The sequence below is a fragment of the Meriones unguiculatus genome, chromosome 8 (assembly GCF_030254825.1).
Source record: "Meriones unguiculatus strain TT.TT164.6M chromosome 8, Bangor_MerUng_6.1, whole genome shotgun sequence".
In the NCBI taxonomy this organism is placed as follows: Eukaryota; Metazoa; Chordata; class Mammalia; order Rodentia; family Muridae; genus Meriones; species Meriones unguiculatus.
Window position 1 is genome coordinate 109,199,025 of NC_083356.1, and position 16,735 is coordinate 109,215,759.

The 16,735-nt window shown below is 45.5% G+C and overlaps 1 protein-coding gene and 1 long non-coding RNA gene across 5 annotated transcripts in view; one reads left to right on the forward strand and one right to left on the reverse strand.

Moving 5' to 3' along the window:
* Positions 1-93: 93 nt before the first annotated feature.
* LOC132655920 (uncharacterized) lies at positions 94-5,597 on the reverse strand. The gene is made up of 3 exons (XR_009593879.1): positions 5,465-5,597; positions 3,863-4,016; positions 94-3,731 (listed from the first exon to the last, which is right to left on the reverse strand). It is a non-coding gene; the product is annotated as an uncharacterized LOC132655920 (long non-coding RNA).
* The window catches only part of Zdhhc5 (zinc finger DHHC-type palmitoyltransferase 5), a 27,146-nt gene continuing 15,994 nt past the window's right edge, over positions 5,584-16,735 (forward strand). The window contains exons 1-2 of one of the 4 annotated variants that reach the window (XM_021642870.2): positions 5,584-5,606; positions 9,628-10,753. In XM_021642870.2, coding sequence (XP_021498545.1) covers positions 10,650-10,753 — 104 coding nt within the window. In that variant the 5' untranslated portion in view covers positions 5,584-5,606; positions 9,628-10,649. Of the gene's footprint in view, positions 5,607-6,038; positions 6,196-6,522; positions 6,997-7,869; positions 7,997-9,627; positions 10,754-16,735 lie in introns of those variants that run through there. The other 3 variants (XM_021642868.2, XM_021642869.2, XM_021642871.2) reach the window with 3 other exon arrangements.

Genomic DNA, 16,735 nt, shown 5'->3' on the forward strand with positions numbered 1-16,735 from the left:
TTTTAATGCTTGCCCCTAGGCATTATAGAAACTGTAGGAATGATTGCTAAAATTCTGTGAGGCGGGAAGAAAACTAATAACGTAGGACTGTGAGCCAGGCATGTTTTTATGATGGTAAACCTGTTTGCACTGCTGGGTATACTTGGAAATAGCCCATTACCTTTTCTTTTTTTCTTCTCTTTCTTTTTTAAATTTGCTTATTGTATTGAGTGTTCTGTCTGCCTGGCATCAGATCCCATTATAGATGGTTGTGAGTCACCATATGGTTGTTGGGAATTGAACTCAGGACCTTTGGAAGAGCAGACAGTGCTCCAACTGCTGGGCCATCTTACCAGTTGCTGCTCATTACCTTTTTATTACAGCTATTCTACCTTTTGTCTGTTTGTGTGCAATCAGGTCCCAAAGCCCAAATGTACTAGGGTTTTGGGGCTTTAAGCTGGGAAAGCCCATTTTGGTGTTTCTTGTCTGAACTTTAGTTAGTATACAATAAATTTATCCATTTCTTCATTCCATAACTCATCAGAGCATGTACTTACCAGAAACTGTTCTAGGTGGCAAAGTTTTAAAGCTTGCAGCAAAATAATTAAAAAAAGGCAAATAGTATAGAGAAGTTTAAATTTGGGGATATGAGACAGTCAGGGAGGGCACTTTCTGAAAGTACATCTTGAGTAAGACCTCGAAAAAGGAAGCAGTACTTGTGTAACAGCTTCCCAGTAGAGGAAATGGCGGAAATCCTAGAAAGGATAGTTTTAAGTTCAGTGATTGGGTGTAATGAACCAAAGTAAAGGTGAGGCTGGAGGGAGCTGGTAAGGTCAGGTAAAGTATGCTGTTCTTCAGTCAGAGTCAAGGGATTTTATCCACAGCAGTGGGAGAGACCAGAGGACTAACCGGGTCATTGAGCAGAGGAGTGGCACAGTGTGCTTTACGGGGGAGATTTCTTTCTTGCATCTTCATACATGGCTTAGTTTTGGTTGATTCTCCTACTGTCCCCTGATTCCCTGCCTTCTGTCCCTGTGTCCCCATCTGCCTCCAGTACCCCTCACATAATGTTTTATTAGTTCACTCTCCATTTGAAGAGATCATTGCTGTGTGGATAGTTGATTACAGATGGCAGGCCTCTGGAGAAGCCAAGGCACAAGTGATATATATTTTTGTGTCAGTATCTAGGTGTGAATTGGTGGAGGACAGAATAAGGATTACAGAGAAGGGGCTGGGGAGAGCTACCATCTGTGCTTTGGGGTATTTTGAAAGTAAAATGGAGAGTGATATGGAAGAGAAAATGGAATCAATGATGAGATGCACTGAGTGTTTGTGTTTTAAATTTTATGTGTATGTATGTGTACCACATGCATGCATGGTGCCTGGGAAGGCCACAAAGAATATCAGATCCCTGGAGCTGGAGTTTAGTCTGTGAGTTGCTTTGTGGGTGCTGGGAGCCAAATGCTAGCCTGTGGAAAATAACAAGTATGCTTTTTGGTTTTGGTGGTTTTTTTTGTTGTTTCTTTTCTGAGACAGGGTCTCTCTATGTAGTCCTGGCTGTCTTGGAACCTAATCTGCAGACCTGGCTGGTCTCCAACTCAGAGATCTGCCTGCTTCTGCCTCCCAAGTGCTGGGATTAAAGGCATGAGCCATCATATCTGGCCTTTTTATTTTTCGGTAAGCAAGTGCTCTTGCCTCTTAGGCCATACGTGTGTGTTTGTATTTGTGCATGCTTCTTAGAAAGGGATTACTTTTGCATTGAGCCATTGCATTGCCTGTGTATTTGTGTTTATGCACATTCCTGAGAAAGGGATTATTCACACTCAGGACGAAGCTGGCAGTTTTCCTTTCTCCACATCATGAGTGCATGAGTCACACCATCACACCTGGCTTATTCTAGGACAGCCAGAGGTATACAGAGAAACCCTATCTCTAAAAACCAAAACCAAACCAAACCAAACCAAAATTTATTTATGTATGTGTCTATTTATTTATTCAATACAGGGTTTCTCTGTGTAGCCTTTCTGTCTTGGACTCTATAGACCAGGCTGGCCTCGAACTCAAAAGAGATCCACCTGCCTCTGCCTCCCAGAATGCTGGGGTTATAAGGGGGGGAACCACTGCTCTGGGCTACTGTTTGAGACAGGGTTTCTCTGTTTAGTCCTGGCTGTCCTGGAAGTCACTCTGTAGACCAGGCTGGCCTTAACTTTTAGAGCTCTGCCTGCCTCTGCCTCCTGAGTGCTAGGATTAAAGGATTAAACCACCATTGTCTGGTTTTTAAAACATTTAAAAAAATAAATTTAAAAATTATTTTATTCTTATTTTATGTGCATTGCTGTTTTGCCCTCATGTATGTAGGATCCCCTAGAAATGCAGTTAAAGATGATTATGAATTGCCATGTGGTCATTGGTAATCGAACCTGGGTTCTCTAGAAGGGACAGCCAATGCTTTAAACTGCTGAGCCATTTCTCCAGCCCCTAAAATTTTTGTTAATTTTTTTTTATGTGAGTATCTCTGTGCATGATGTATGTGTGGGGAATGCTTGCCACAGCACACGTATCGGGGGAAGAGACTGGGGTCATTCCTCTTCACCTTTATGTGGATTTTGAGGATAGAGTTCAGGTTACTAGGCTGTAGAGCCAAGCATTGTTTACCTGCCATCTTGAGCTCTCTCACCTGTATTAGTCATGTATATTGTTTATATATGTGTGTGTTGAGCCATTTTATTTATTTATTTAGACAGGGTCTCACTGTACAGCCCAAGCCGGTTTTCAACCTGAGATTCTCCTACCTTAGCTCTCCTGGGAACATAAAGGATTAAGAGACCAGCAATCAAGTTTGGGTGTTTTTGAAGTCTGAGCCAGTGCTCATCCTTTTGGAGGTACAGCATAGACAGCATCTGGAGCCCCAGAACAGGTGAGGGCTGAAAGATCATGACAGCCACTGACTTTTAAATACAGAAAGGGGTTTCAGCAGTGTAATTTAATAATGTAGGTACTGTGAGAATGGAAATAAGGAAACAAAGGATGGAATTTAAAGGTCAAATGGGTTTGGGATGTAGTTCTAGTGGTGCAGCTTTTGCTCAACAGGCATTAGATTCCTTTCTCAGCACTGCAAAAAATAAAATAAAAATGCAGTGGTGGGAGATGGGAGCAGGATTCAAAGTATAGTGGGCACTAACAAGACTTCACTCTGGATCCCATTGGTGTGTATCAAAACTTCTTGAAAAGTGTAGGTTTGGAGCCATGAGGATTCAAGCCCCACTGAAATAGACTTTAGAGGTACTGTAAGCTGAGGAGGTGGGGTGCAGACTCTTCTTTGTAGAAGCATTGTTGAGAGCGTGGAAGCTAGCAAGAGGCCTTGGAAGGTAAAGGCACTTGTTGCCAAAGCTGACAGTCTGGAGAAAACTGACTCCCACACTTGTCTTTTGACCTTCACATGTATTTTGTGGTGTGTGTGTGCCTTTACCACCTCACAAAATAGCAAGAAGAAAGACCTAGGAAAAAAATGCAGTAAGGGGAATAGGATCCAGAGAACAGAGGGGAAGACTCTTCCATCAAGAATTTGGCAGAGAATTTGACAGATAAGTGATACTAGAAAAAGCATCAGGTATTTATTACTTGATGTGTCAAAGTAACTTATTTCAAGTATGATGATCTGGATAATATATTGTTTTAGTCCACATTTTACTCTGCACTATTTTTAAGAAGTTATATCCTATCATTTTTTCTGGGGTGCACATTTTGTGATCCTAAGGAAAGAAAAAATGGAATCTTTGTTAATCTTGGGACAGTGCTTAAGCCTCTGCTAGTGCTCATCCTGCTAAAACTGGTCTGACAGTCCAGTAGTCCAGTGTCCCCAGTGACCCTGAGTATTCAGTACCTCTGTCTGTACGGTGGCATGCTTTTTCCATTTCGTATGGTCTGGCGAAGAGACATGACTGCTCGCACAGGTTCTTAGTAGAAAATTAGGGCTGGCAGGATGGGCAGTGGGTGAAAGTGCTTGCTGGGCATGCCTGACAACTTGAGCTCCATATCTGGAAGCCAGGAGAGGCAAGAACCAACGCATGAAAGTTTTCTGAAACTCTGCCCGTGCCCCTCCTCCCTTTCCCTCTCCCTCTGTCTCTCTTTCTCTCTCACAGACACAAATAAATTTCCTATTTAAAAAGTAGGAAAAAAAAATGCTTAACTTGTGAAGTGCAGAAAGTAAAGATTTAAAATCCTAGAGAAATAAATGAAATTTGACTCATAAGGAAACATTTTATAGGTAGACTTGGTAGGGTAAATACTTTACCTCCATCTAATGCCTTAAAATTATTTTTCATCTCCCCCCTTCCCCCACAGGGCTTCTCTGTGTAGCCCTGGCTGTCCTGCAACTTTCTCTGTAAACCAGGCTGGCCTTGAACTCAGAGATCCGCCTGCCTCTGCCTCCCAAGTGCTGGGATTAAAGGCGCCACCACCACACCCAACTAGTTTAAGATTTTTGTTTAAATAGTCAATAAACACTGGAATGGGGGCTGGAGAGATGGCTCAGAGATTAAGAGCATTGGCTGTTCTTCCAGAGGTCCTGAGTTCAATTCCCAGCAACCACATTTTGGCTCACAACCATCTAAAATGAAATCTGGTGCTCTGTTCTGGCGTGCAGGTGTACATGCAAATACACATTGTATACATAATAAATCTTTAAAAAAAAAAAAACTCGAATGGGTTGCATGCTGCATTGAAGCTGGTAGTAAAAACGGAGCACAAATGATAAAATATGCCACATCAGGGAAGGAAATAGACCAGACTCCAAGGAACAGAAGGTAGATTTTTGCATTAGCTTGCTGCCCAAGACTGAAGTGTCAGGGTTAAATCAGCAACATTGAAGTCAAGCCGGGGGTGGGGGCGGCAAGGCCAGGGCTTGGAAATCACTGGACACATGACAGCCTTGGCTTGGGGAAAGCGGCAGGTGGGACACCTTTCTGAAGGGCTGTTATGTAACAGAGCTGCTTTGCAGAGGAGAGCGGGCCTGGCGCTGCGAGAGCAGAGCTCTGTGGCACAGCTACCGGGTCCACAGCTGTCTCGGGCTAATTAGGGCAAAATGTAGTGCCGCGATCTACGGAGAGTTGGCCAGCAGCTCGCCAGGGACAGGAGCTATTCTAGAAGGCTTTGTCTCCAGCCTGTTTTCTCAAAGTGGGTGAGGTCAGGGCGCCCATTCCCTGGGTAGCAGTGGAGGTGCGGGGCACTCCAGGGCTGCGCTCCGTCGCTGGGCACGACGGCCGCGGGGCTGGCAGCCGCGCTCCGTCCTTGAACCCAGCCCTCGGCCCAACCCTCGCCTCCCGGCCCGTGCGAGCCAGCCCAGGCCGTCGCGCCCCTCAGGAACTCCGCCGGGCACCGAGCCTTCACCCCGCGGAAGACTTCGCCAACAGAGCGTTATAAATAAAGTTTCGCTCCTTTAAAAAAAAAAAAAGGGGGCTGCCCGACCTAGTGCTCACACACTGACCAATGAGCGACGAGGCGAGGAGGAAGGAGGCGCGGCCTGCCGGCGATTGGCTGCTGCGGACGCTCGTCAGGCCTGCACCACGCTAGCTCGGAGGAGGCCGGTGAACAAAACCGGGACGGCTGCTGTCTTCCGGGTGCTTCCGGTACGCGCGCAGGCTTTCCTTCCCCACGAGTTTCCTCGAATACAGTACCGGTGGGACGGCGGACAGGGCACGGGAAAGACCGCGCCTGCGCAGCCCCCGGTTCCCAGCCCTGCGCGCCTCGCCACGCCCCCTCCGCCGGACGCGGCGGCCGGACGCGCGCGCCCCCGCGTCACGACGTGTCGGCGGCGCCGCGCCCCCGCAGCCAATCAGAAGGCGAGGTCGCCGCGGTCGCCCGCGGTGGCGCGCACGCGCCGGAGCGGCGTGGGGGAGGGGGCGGGGGCTGAATGGAAGCGTGAGCGGGGGCGGGCTGGGCGGCCCGAGCCGCATGAATGAGAAGAACGTGCCCCGCGAGAGACGTCGCCCGCGCCCGCGCCTAGGAGCCAATGGGAGCGCCGCGACGCCGACTGAGCCTGGGCTGAGGGCCGCGGCCGCGCGCCGGCGCGGGGGCGAGCGGCGGCCGTCGGGAGCGCGCGGCGGCGGGGCGGGCGCGGAGCGTGCGGGGGCCGCGCGCTGCCTCTCAGAGGCCGGACGGCACCGCTGGGAGGCGGCGGCGGCGACGACGGTGGCGGCCACGGGCACCGCGCCGCGGGTGAGTCCCGGAGACGCTGGCCCCTGCGGAACCGGAAGTGCCGGGCGAGCGGGGTGGGAGGGGAGAGTGACCTCTAGGGAACGGGGGACCGCGGAGGGGCGGAGGTGAAGGCCCTACCCCTCGCCGGGCTCCGCGGGCCCCGAAACGGGCGGCCGCAGGGTCCGCGGAGCCGCGGCCTCCGGGGCGCCGAGCCGGTTGGTGCCGGGCCGCCCGGGCGCGGAGCCGCCGCCCCTTCCGCCCCCGGCCCACGATTCTCTCGGCTCCGGCGGGCCCTGCGCGCGGTGGGTTCCGTGGTTTGTGGCCCAGGGGCTGGGCAGTTCCGGCCGCTGGCCCGGAGCTCGGTCCTGTTCCCCTTCCGCCGCTCTGCGGCTCGGGCCCCTCGCCCTGCGCCCCGCTGGTCCGTAGGTTGGCTAGAGCCTCGTCCGGTGGCTACCTGTTCTTTCTCCCCTCCGTCTGCTGCTTCTCCCTACCCCCACCAGCCAGGTGCTCCATGTCGTCAGTACTTTGTACTTTTTATAAGTGGAGCTTGACTGTGTTGGACAATATTTTATCTACAGGCGTCTGTTCCTGGGGAGGTGTAAAGCTCCTCAGTTGGCCAAATGAAACCGCTGAAATGACAAACAAGAAAGTGACTGAAGTTATTAGAAGTAGTCGGGAGGATCAGATACAGGTTACCTTGCAGAGCCTTTTTTGTCGTCTTGGATTAACTTCCTGGTTAATGCCATCGTGTCCGGGATAATCTTAGGTTTGGATCTCCATCCTTTTATCCCAGTGTGCGCCTGCTTTATATCAGATCCGTTGGTAAGAATTCTGTTGACAGGTACTTGGGTACCTACCCCTGTCTCTGAAGGGAAAAACAAACAACAGAAACACTCCTTAAACTTCGGCATGGGCCCTTTCTCCTACCTCTGCGTTATTCTGTACGGCATCTCCATTACTGTGTATTCAAGTTTGCTGTGCTATAAAGCTTAGTTACTATAACAAATAATACATGTGCTGTCTGTGGCATTGCGCCTAAGGAACTGCCTGCATTAAACCTTTCAAGCCTTCAAACTACATATCCTGAGTTGTTGGCTTTATAAGGTTTTTTTGTTGTTTTGAGACAGGCTCTCTCTAGCCTTGGCTGTCTTGGAACACACTTTGTAGACCAAGCTGGCCTCTAACTCACAGATGTCTGTCAGCTTCTGCCTCCCAGGTGTTGGGATTAAAGGCGAGGGCCGCCACACCTGGCTCTGTATTGTTTTATACATACATGTTCTCACACCGTGATTCCTCCCGCCTGTCAGCATGTGTCATACACATTCTTGTGCACTTTGGTGATACCGGTGTGGATCCACCAGAGTGTGACTGATGAACCACACTCACCCTTCCGGTTTCGCCCCTTATCTTTCTGCACCACATTCCTTTGCTGGGACTTGGTGTTGTTATTTATACCTAATAAATTATTTCATATTGTCCCTTCTAATAGATATCCTAACATTTCAAATGATGGCCTCATTTATTTCTCAATATGTGATTCCAAAATTGCATGGCCTTCAATGTCGGCTGTACCATGGCAGTATTAATCTGTGTGGCTTTTATTCTGTAGTAAATGTGATTGCAATAGTATAGGATTCAAGCTGATTAACTCTATGTAATATTTAAGTAATTTTCTTTCTTTTTTGTTTTCTCAAGATGGTTTCTCAATGTAGCTTTGACTGTCCCGGAGTTCACTCTGTAGACGAGGCTGACCTCACAGAGATGCACCGGCCTCTGCCTCTGGAGTGCTGGGATTAAAGGCGTGCAGCACCAGGCTATTTAAGTAATTTTCATTCTTTAATCTTTGGAGTTTTGAGGGAAACATTTGCTTTAGTAGTACTGTCTACATAGTAAGAAATGTGCTGGTTCCAGTTGATAAAAACACCTAAGCCTTCATGGGTGATGGTGGTGGCACACGCCTTTAATCCCAGCATTCCATGGAGGCAGAGCCAGGCAGATCTCTAAGTTTGAGGCCAGCCTGGTCTACAGAGTGAGTTCCAAGAGAGCCAAGGCTACACAGAGAAATCCTGTCTTGAAAAAACAAGAAGATAGGCCCAAATTTAGAAAACAAAAATAATCATAAAATCAGGATTGAATAGGATCTGGCTTTTAGGACCTTAAAAACTTACTGCAATCTTTGGGCCTTCATTCTGGTTTTGTTTTGTTTTCCTTTTGAGTCAAAAGTCTCAGTATGTAGCCCTGGCTGGCCTGGAAGCAATGCATGGCAGGGTGGCTTGGACATCCACCTGCCTCTGCGGAGTTTAAAGGCGTTCACCACCATGACTGAGTGGTGACGGGTACCAGGCTCCTTTGCCTTCTATGTTAAGAAAAGAAGTGATAAATTCCAGGACACGTTTGTATTTCATTGTCTGGATCTTTTGATGTTTTTTTATTGGTATCAAATAGTGTACTACCTGTGGGGAATAGCACTGCTTTCATTTAAAATTCTAACTTAAGGAGAAATCTTGGTCTGTAGATGTTATCATTAGGCATGTAGTGTGGTAGGAAGGGTCTATGTCAGTAACTAAACTCTTCAGCTCTGAACCTGGCTACCCAAGTGATTCAGTGGAATGGCCTCAGGCATTCTCTAGCCTTCAATTTTACAAGATAGGATAAGGGACTCTGACACTACCTAATGTGAGTAAAGTGCTTTGAGATCACCAGATGAAAAGCATCCCATAAAATTAAGGTGCTCATGTTGTTTTGTTACTGTGATCAACAGAAATAATTGCTACTCTAATCATGCTGGATTAGGGGGAACTTAGTTTACCTACTAATAGGCCAGTGTTAGGAATTAAAAATCCTGAAAATGGAAGAAAAGGATCAATCTCTTTGTTGGACTCATTTCTCATAACCTTTCGGGGGCAAGATTGTTTCTTGCCTAGGACCCTTAATAGATGATTCCAAAAGGCCAAAAATTGAATTTCTGCCTCTCTGGTGTTGTAGCTAAAAGCCACAGGCATAGAAAGAGACACAGAAAAAGAAAATGATAGTTGCTGTCCTATTTTTAAGCGTCCTTTCTTCAGTGTAGGAATAAATATTCTCTTTGTCCAAAGAGAAATCTATAGTGCTCTTGATTCACTTTTGTGTCCTTGTTTGTTTTTAGATTTTTGTATTGTTGCTATGTGTTACTGTACTTTTGTCAAGAGAGATGGGCTTATAAGAGCTAGTTCTTGGATGACCTTAGGTCAGATAAGACTAGATTCTCTTCCTTTCGATCAGAGTAGCCCTTAAAAAGGTGTAAAGGACTCTGAATGTGTTTTCTTCTCCATTTAGAGTTTATTCCCACATAAGTGGAAAATACTCTTTCTTTCAAAAGACAACTTTTAACAGTGGCCTGTGTGGTTTTAGCCGTGTTATTAAGAAATATCATGAAAGATTTTTTTTTGATAAAAGATACTTGATTTTCTCCAGGTAAAGGACTGTATCCCACTTGAACTCTACATTCAGGAAGCCCACGATTGAAGATAAAAGATCAGAGACATTGACCAACCTGGAAGCAGGGACATCTTTGGAACTTTACTTACCTGCAGTAATGTTTTAAACTGTTATCAGCCGAACCTGACTCCGTCTTATTCTGCTTATTGGAAAGGACATGGCTTCAAGGATTTTAAATTTCCTTTTGGTTTTTCATGAACTCTATGGAAAATGGAGTCCTTAAAGGACTTGGGAATAACAAGAAGAGATTGAAACGGACAGTACTGCTGTCTGTTTTTTCTCCCCCTTCAAAGAAAAGGATTTACAACTCAACCCGGAACAGCTGTTGTCCAACTTTGGCCATCAAGGAGAAATAAATAAAATTAAATCACCATTGCCAGATGACCAGCCCTGGTGAAGTCAAGGTGTGAAAGTGGTGGCGTTGAGAAGGCTGCCGAAAAGGGACAAGGACTGCGGTTTAAAAAACAAACTCGGCTTCTCTTTAAAGCTGGAAGAGACCCCACGTTCCTTCTTGGATTAAGCTAGAAACCCAGGGCACACCTTTTAGGTGCTGCTCGTATTTTTGGAAGTGTGCTGTTGTGGAGGGCCTTTCCCTGATACTCTTTTCTCCATTTGAAGATCTGCCTTCATCCATGAGCTATACCTTGCTCTGCCTGACTCTCCATGCTTTCCACCCGCAACTGTTTGCAAGCGTGCAGCCTATTTGTCTTCAAGTTTTAAATTGTACAAGTTGTATTTCTTAATCTCCTTTTCTACTTTGTTCTGCGGAGGTGGTTGTTAATCAGTTGAGATCACCTTTCCCCCTCCCATGTGCTTTCCTTCATCTGAGATCTTTTGACCTTCATTTTTATTTGGGAGGGGGAAGGGTGATAATTTTACATTTTCTGTTTTCTCCAGTTTCTTTCCTCTCTGTTTCCCTTATCCCGTTTTCTTGTCTGTTCTGCCGCTGCGTGGGCCTGGGCTATGCGGCAGGGCACATCATTCATCAGAGCTCCAACATGCCCGCAGAGTCTGGAAAGAGGTTCAAACCCAGCAAGTATGTACCGGTCTCAGCAGCCGCCATATTTCTAGTGGGAGCTACAACACTCTTCTTTGCCTTTACGTGAGTTTTCTCCCCAGAAGCATTTGAGGGTGGGAGGGTCCATGGGAAATGAAGACTATTTCTTCAGTTTCTTTAGTTATTTGGAAGGCCACATAGATGCCTGTCCTTACTCTGATGCTGTTTCTACTTTCCTCTGCTTCCTGTCATTGGGAATCATAGATTTCTTCATGTTTTCCTATCTAGTTCCATCACAGGTGATACTAAACTAGGAAGGAAGTAGGAAAACAGAGAGACTTGAAGAACTTAAACTAGAGGAAGGCAACTAGAATAGAATTAAATCTTATTGCATTGTTTGTTTGTTTGTTTGTTTGAGACACGATCTCTGAAGAGTTCTGCCCTCCTAGAACTTGCTTTGTAGACAAGGCTGGCCATGAACTCAAAGAGATCCTCCTGCCTCTGCCTCTCAAATGCTGAGATCAAAGGCTTGTACCACCAGGCTGTGCTGACTTAAGTCTTTTCAAATAGCAATCAATCACACTTGGATGTCTGACACATAGCCTGTAGAGATTGTGAACCTGAGAGGTTTGGCTGCTGCCAAAGTCGTTGTTGTCTTTTCGTTTTTGAGACAGTATCACTATGTTGTCTGTGCTGGCCTGGAATTGCCTAAATAGACCAGGCTGGCCTCAAATTTGTGTTAATCTTCCCTCTGCCTCCTGAATTCTTAGATCTTATACTTAATTTTACCTTGCTCTGCCAGAACTGGTTTCAAGATTTGAGAATTTTTAGACAGGATCTTGCTATATAGCCCAGGCTGACCTTAAATTCATGAGCGTCTTGCATTAGTTTCTGAGCACTGTGAGAATTGGTTTAAGATATACTAATGAGGCAGTTTTGGTTTTTAGTGTTACCCAGATGCTTTCTTTATACTGTAAGAGCTAAGGTCTGGAGAAGTAAAGGCTCCTCAGAAAGAACGAGGTTTATTTAGGAAGAAAATACTAGTAGAGTCATTTGTGTTAGTTCCTACTAAGAAGAGGGGGAGTTCTTGTGTTCATTAGTTCTAATGGGAAAGGTAGTTGGCATTCAAAGATACGTCTTACAATCTAGGGTCTGTAGCCATCCTAGTTAGGATCTTAAGACTTTTTTCATGCACTTGTCTTACTGGGGGAGACTATGATTTTTCCCTTTCTCCTGTCCCCACTGTTTACCTGTGGCCACCTAGTATCTTTTCTGTTAGCAGTTTATGAGTCTGTACCATCCTTCTGGGCTTTATACTGTTGAGTCATTGAGTTAGCATTCCAGTTGCACCTCTTGGAGTGATCAGGGAACCAAGATCTTCCTTCTTGTTATCTTTTCACCTGTAGCTCATCTTCTGCCCTTGATAAGCTGAGTAGCAAAAGATGGTGTGCTTCTTTAGACATGTTTTGAATTTTGCTGCTTTTGGCATAAGCAAAATAAAAAATTTAACCAAGGGACCTTTCTATCTTTGTGTTTTAGTGGCAGTTGTGCTGGGTCAGGAGAGCTATGTAACCGGATCAGGCTAATACCTTCGCCTGCCTGATGGGAATGTCTGTTTCCCTTTGGGAGTCAAGCTCTTCTAGATAAGTGTTCAGGGGAGTAAGGGGTTTTTTTTTTTGTTTGTTTGTTTGTTTTCCTCCCCTCTCTCTTTCTCTCTCTCAAATTGTTGCGATCTCACATGCAGAATTCTCATTTTAATTTGTTAATCTGGAAGCGCTTGGCTTGTTATACCAGTTTGCCTACAAAGAATTGTCCTGACAGGCATTGTCTTACTGATAGTTGAAGCTATTTAGCCTACTTTTTCTTTTTTTGCTGCTAGTTGAGTAGGGTCCCTCTTGTTATAGCAGCTGCAGCAAAAGTGCTTTGTTTGTTTTCGTGGTGCTAGGGATTGACTCTAGGGCCTTGTGTATGCTAGGTATTTTTAACACTAAATTACATCTTTAGTGTGGGAGAAAATGGAGGATGTTATTGATTATTTGGAATTTAGGATTGCCTAAAATCACAGGTGAAAATCCTCCATCATTAGTTTCCACAAGATCAATGTCTGGGCTTCCCTTTCTTACCAAAGTCTCACTTGTCCACCCTGTGGACATAAGCACTTTGTTGATTGCACTTTATCACTTAGCTGTGTTTTGTTTTTGTTTTGGTGCCCTCAGAAGCCAGGTCAGAAAGTGTATTGGATACCTTGGAACTGGAGTTGTAGGAGGTTGTATGAGTGCCATGTGGATAGTGGGAATTAAACTTTGGTCATGTGGAAGAACAACAGTGCCCTTAACAACGGAGCCATCTCTATCACCATCACCTAGCTCTTGCTACTTCTGAGAGTCTCGTCTCTTTCCTGACTGAAGCGTCTCCTAAATAAGCATACTTCTGGGCTGAGGCACTACTGTTCTCAAGAATGGTTCTTTTGTGCATTCTGCTGTCTTCCCTCTTTGAGGGTCGGTTCCTTGGAAAACACTGTTTAAAACTGGGTGTCACATGAAAAGAATTTGAAATGGAGAGATCAAGAAGGCTCTTTTTGAACCCACATCTATGTGGGGCCATAAGTCTGTAAGTGCTCTGTCAATCTCCTGTTCTTCTCACCAGGTTACAAGTGGTTCTTACATCAGTCTAGGTCCCAGGTGGTAATTACTTTGGGACCCAGAGGACGGGGAGCAGGAGGAAGAGTTTCTTTCAGCTGGCAGACGTAATTAGTAGAGGTATGTAGGCTTCTACTCATTAGGAACAATTTACCCTCCATGCTTCTTTGTTAAGTAGGGAAAGCTATGAACAGAAATTACCAGTTAGGTCTGGTCATCAAAGAAATAATGACACTTTTCTGCCCCAGTGAAGTCTGCAAAGAGTAGTTGAGGTTCTTCTCCCTAGAGCTGATCCTCCTCCTCATTGAATTCATTTTTTCAGTACTAAAGCCTGACAGGAATGGTGAGCATTCTGTCTTAATTCATTTCTCTCTCCACTGTTTGGGTAGGAGAGTATCTGCTTAAGTAAACATGCCCTTTCCTGGTTAGTTTAATAGAATTTGCTTCTGGGTCCCATCTTTGGTAGTTTAATAGTTTTTCTTGTTTATTTTTTGAGACAGGGTTTCTCTGTGCAACCATGGCTGTCCTGGAACTCGCTCTATAGACTAGTCTGGCCTTGAACTCAGCTCCACCTGCCTCTCTCTCAAGAATGATGGAAATAAAGGTCTGTGGCCACCACCTCTGGCTACTTTTTGTTTAAGACAGAGTCTCACCGTGTAACCCTGGTTAGTTTGGAACGCGTTGTCTGTACCAGGCTGACGTCAGATTCGTAGAGATCTGCCTGCCTTTGCCTCCTCAGTATTGGGATTAAAGATGAGTGTCTACCATGCCTGGCTCTGGAGGACAGGAGACCTAGTTTGGCACTTCGTTAATGTTTTTGGACTTCAGTTCTTCCTTTCTTACTATCAAGAAGATGTTGAACTGGATCGGTTTATTTCAGTCTTGTGAACTCTTCTGGATGGCTTCTTACATGGAATCTCGGTACATAAATTAAAAATTGGGAATGCTGCAGTTCAAATGAGGCTAATTTATACAAGTCCAGCTAGTTGGGGTTTCCCTTTTTACCTTCCCAGGGTGCCTGAGACCTGAGAGCTCCTGACAGCATCGTTGGGAATCATTAAATTGATCTTCTCTAAAGTGTTCTATAATAACAGAGTCTCAAATTTTCATTTCTGAGGTTGGGGAGTAAGAGGTAGAGAGATGGTGTTTTCGGTAGAATAGAGAGCAGTTAGTAATCCAGATGGTCTTTCCAGGGTCCTGTCTGTGGCGCAGTCTGCTTTCTTTCTGAGTCTACCTCGGCTCTATTCCAACCTTTCAGTCTACATAGTTGGGCAACTTCTGACTTTTTTTTTTCCCCTCTCATACCTGTGGAGGTGTTAGCACCTGATTTGAGTGGGAACAGCCGCATGATCTGGGGCATTAATTGAGTCCTGGTTGCTCCTTTCCTTTCCACGGGGTTTTCCTCATCCAGGAATAAGTGCCCAGGTCGTGCAGCATACGTGGTTCGCTTGATAGGAATTACAGGGTTTAGAAGTACAAAAATGAAACCTATGAACCTGTCAAAGGACAAATTGTTTTTCCATGGGATCTTGAAGAAAGCATTCCTTGATGAAATTCTAGGCTGGAAATGGGGTCTCCATTTCAGCCTTCTCATCAGGAAACACTAGACAGATGCTCGGTAGTGTGCTAGGAGTGGGTGGAGAGTGTGGGCCTGTTCTTCAGGAGCTTCTTGCCTCAGGTTTAAGTATCCCTGAATTAGCACCTCACATAGGGAGTGGGTCAAGGATGAAAGAGCTGGATAGAAACTGACGACAGTGGGGATGTTCTGGGTCTGTCCAGTGAATCCTCAGTGTTATATGCTGCTTTAAGAAGAATTCTAGAGACAAAGCATGGCGCACGCCTTTATCTCGGCATTTGGAAGGCAGTCGTGCTCATCTCTTGAGTGAGAGAACAGCCTGGCCCATGTAGTGAGGACCTTGCTCAAGCCTCCCTTCCCTCCCAAAAAAGAATTTTAGCATCTTTTCAGACATTCTCCTTCATTTTCGTGTGTGTATTGTACAACTAAAGTAGCAAGTGTAAGACTTTCTTGTGAACTGAGACAGGATTAGAAACTAAAACTTAACTTTTTTCTTTCTAGGAATTTAACTTTTTTTTTTTCTTTCAAGTAGTAGAAAGGGTTAGAAATGCTAGGTAACAGGATTTCAGGAGAGTGTATATTGAAACCCCCACATCCCTTGTACTTGGCATTGAAAATAGGCATAATGAATGGGTGGGCAGAAGAACCTGTTCTACCTGGGGTGGTGTATGTCTGGGAATCCCATCAGTGAGTCAGCCTTCTGAGCTGCAGCCACTCCCTAAACTTCTCTTGTGCTCTGTGATTATCACTTACAGAGCCAAGGACAAGTCCTAACTTCTCTGCTTAGCTCTGGCTGCATCTTTCTCCATCAAGGCAAACTGATTCAAACAGGCCACTTGCTGTGGTCATCTTGGAATCTGGCAGAGTGCTGAAGCATAGAAAGACTTTCCTCAAGATAGATGGAATATAGGGTATGGCTTAAACAGGCTGTTGAGGCTGCTTAAACAGGCTGGTTATTCCTTCATCTAGAAGTAGTGAATCTGAATATAGGAGACACTGTTCATGACGGTAAATTATTGAATCACTTAGACATTCTGTCACTGGGGACAGTCTTTATTTTGACAGTAGATAGACTCTGTTCCACAATTATACACTCACTGAGATGTACGGAGAGGTTTGGAGGTGAAGGAATTGGATGATTTGTTTTGTTTGGAAACTGAAGAAAGGTGGGATCTAAAAGATGAAGAATAGAGCCAGGTGTGGTGGCACAGCCTGTAATACTATCACTCAGGAGGCTGAAGCAGGCCTCCTGAGGAGTTCCTCAGGGTGAGGGTATTCCAGGGTGGAATAGGTGGCAGGAACAGGCCTGAGGCCTTCTTTCAAACACAAATCAAAACAGGTGAGGAGGGAGGAAAGGAGAAGAAGAAAGAAGAAAGACCTAGATTGGGTGCTGAGTGAGGGGCTGCAGTGACCAGTTCTAAGAACTTTTAATCACAGCACCTCAGTGCTCTTAAGATTTAATTTAGTCTTCCTTGTAATTATCTTCCCAGGCTGTAGGAGTGAAGTGAGTCACCCTTTCTCTTCTTCCTCAGGCGGAAATTGAAGGGACAGCTAAGTACTAGGGAGGGGCTCTGACCTGGATGACTGGTTTGCAGTTTCTCTCTTTCCCTCCTAAGAAACCTAGGGAGTGAGACTTCCAGTAGGGCTCTGCAGGGACTCTTCCTTCTTAACTTTTACTCCAGAGCTGTACAGAGAAGTACGCTCTATAGGTCTCTGTGATACTAGTGTGAAATTGACCGAGGGCTGATGGCACTTTGACATCTGTCTTTATTATTTTGATTCCCAAGAAAAAGAAGCAATGAGTTTATTGATGTTTACTATCTGCAAAGCTTGACTCATAAATAGTATTTAAATTTTTAAATGGTTGGCTGA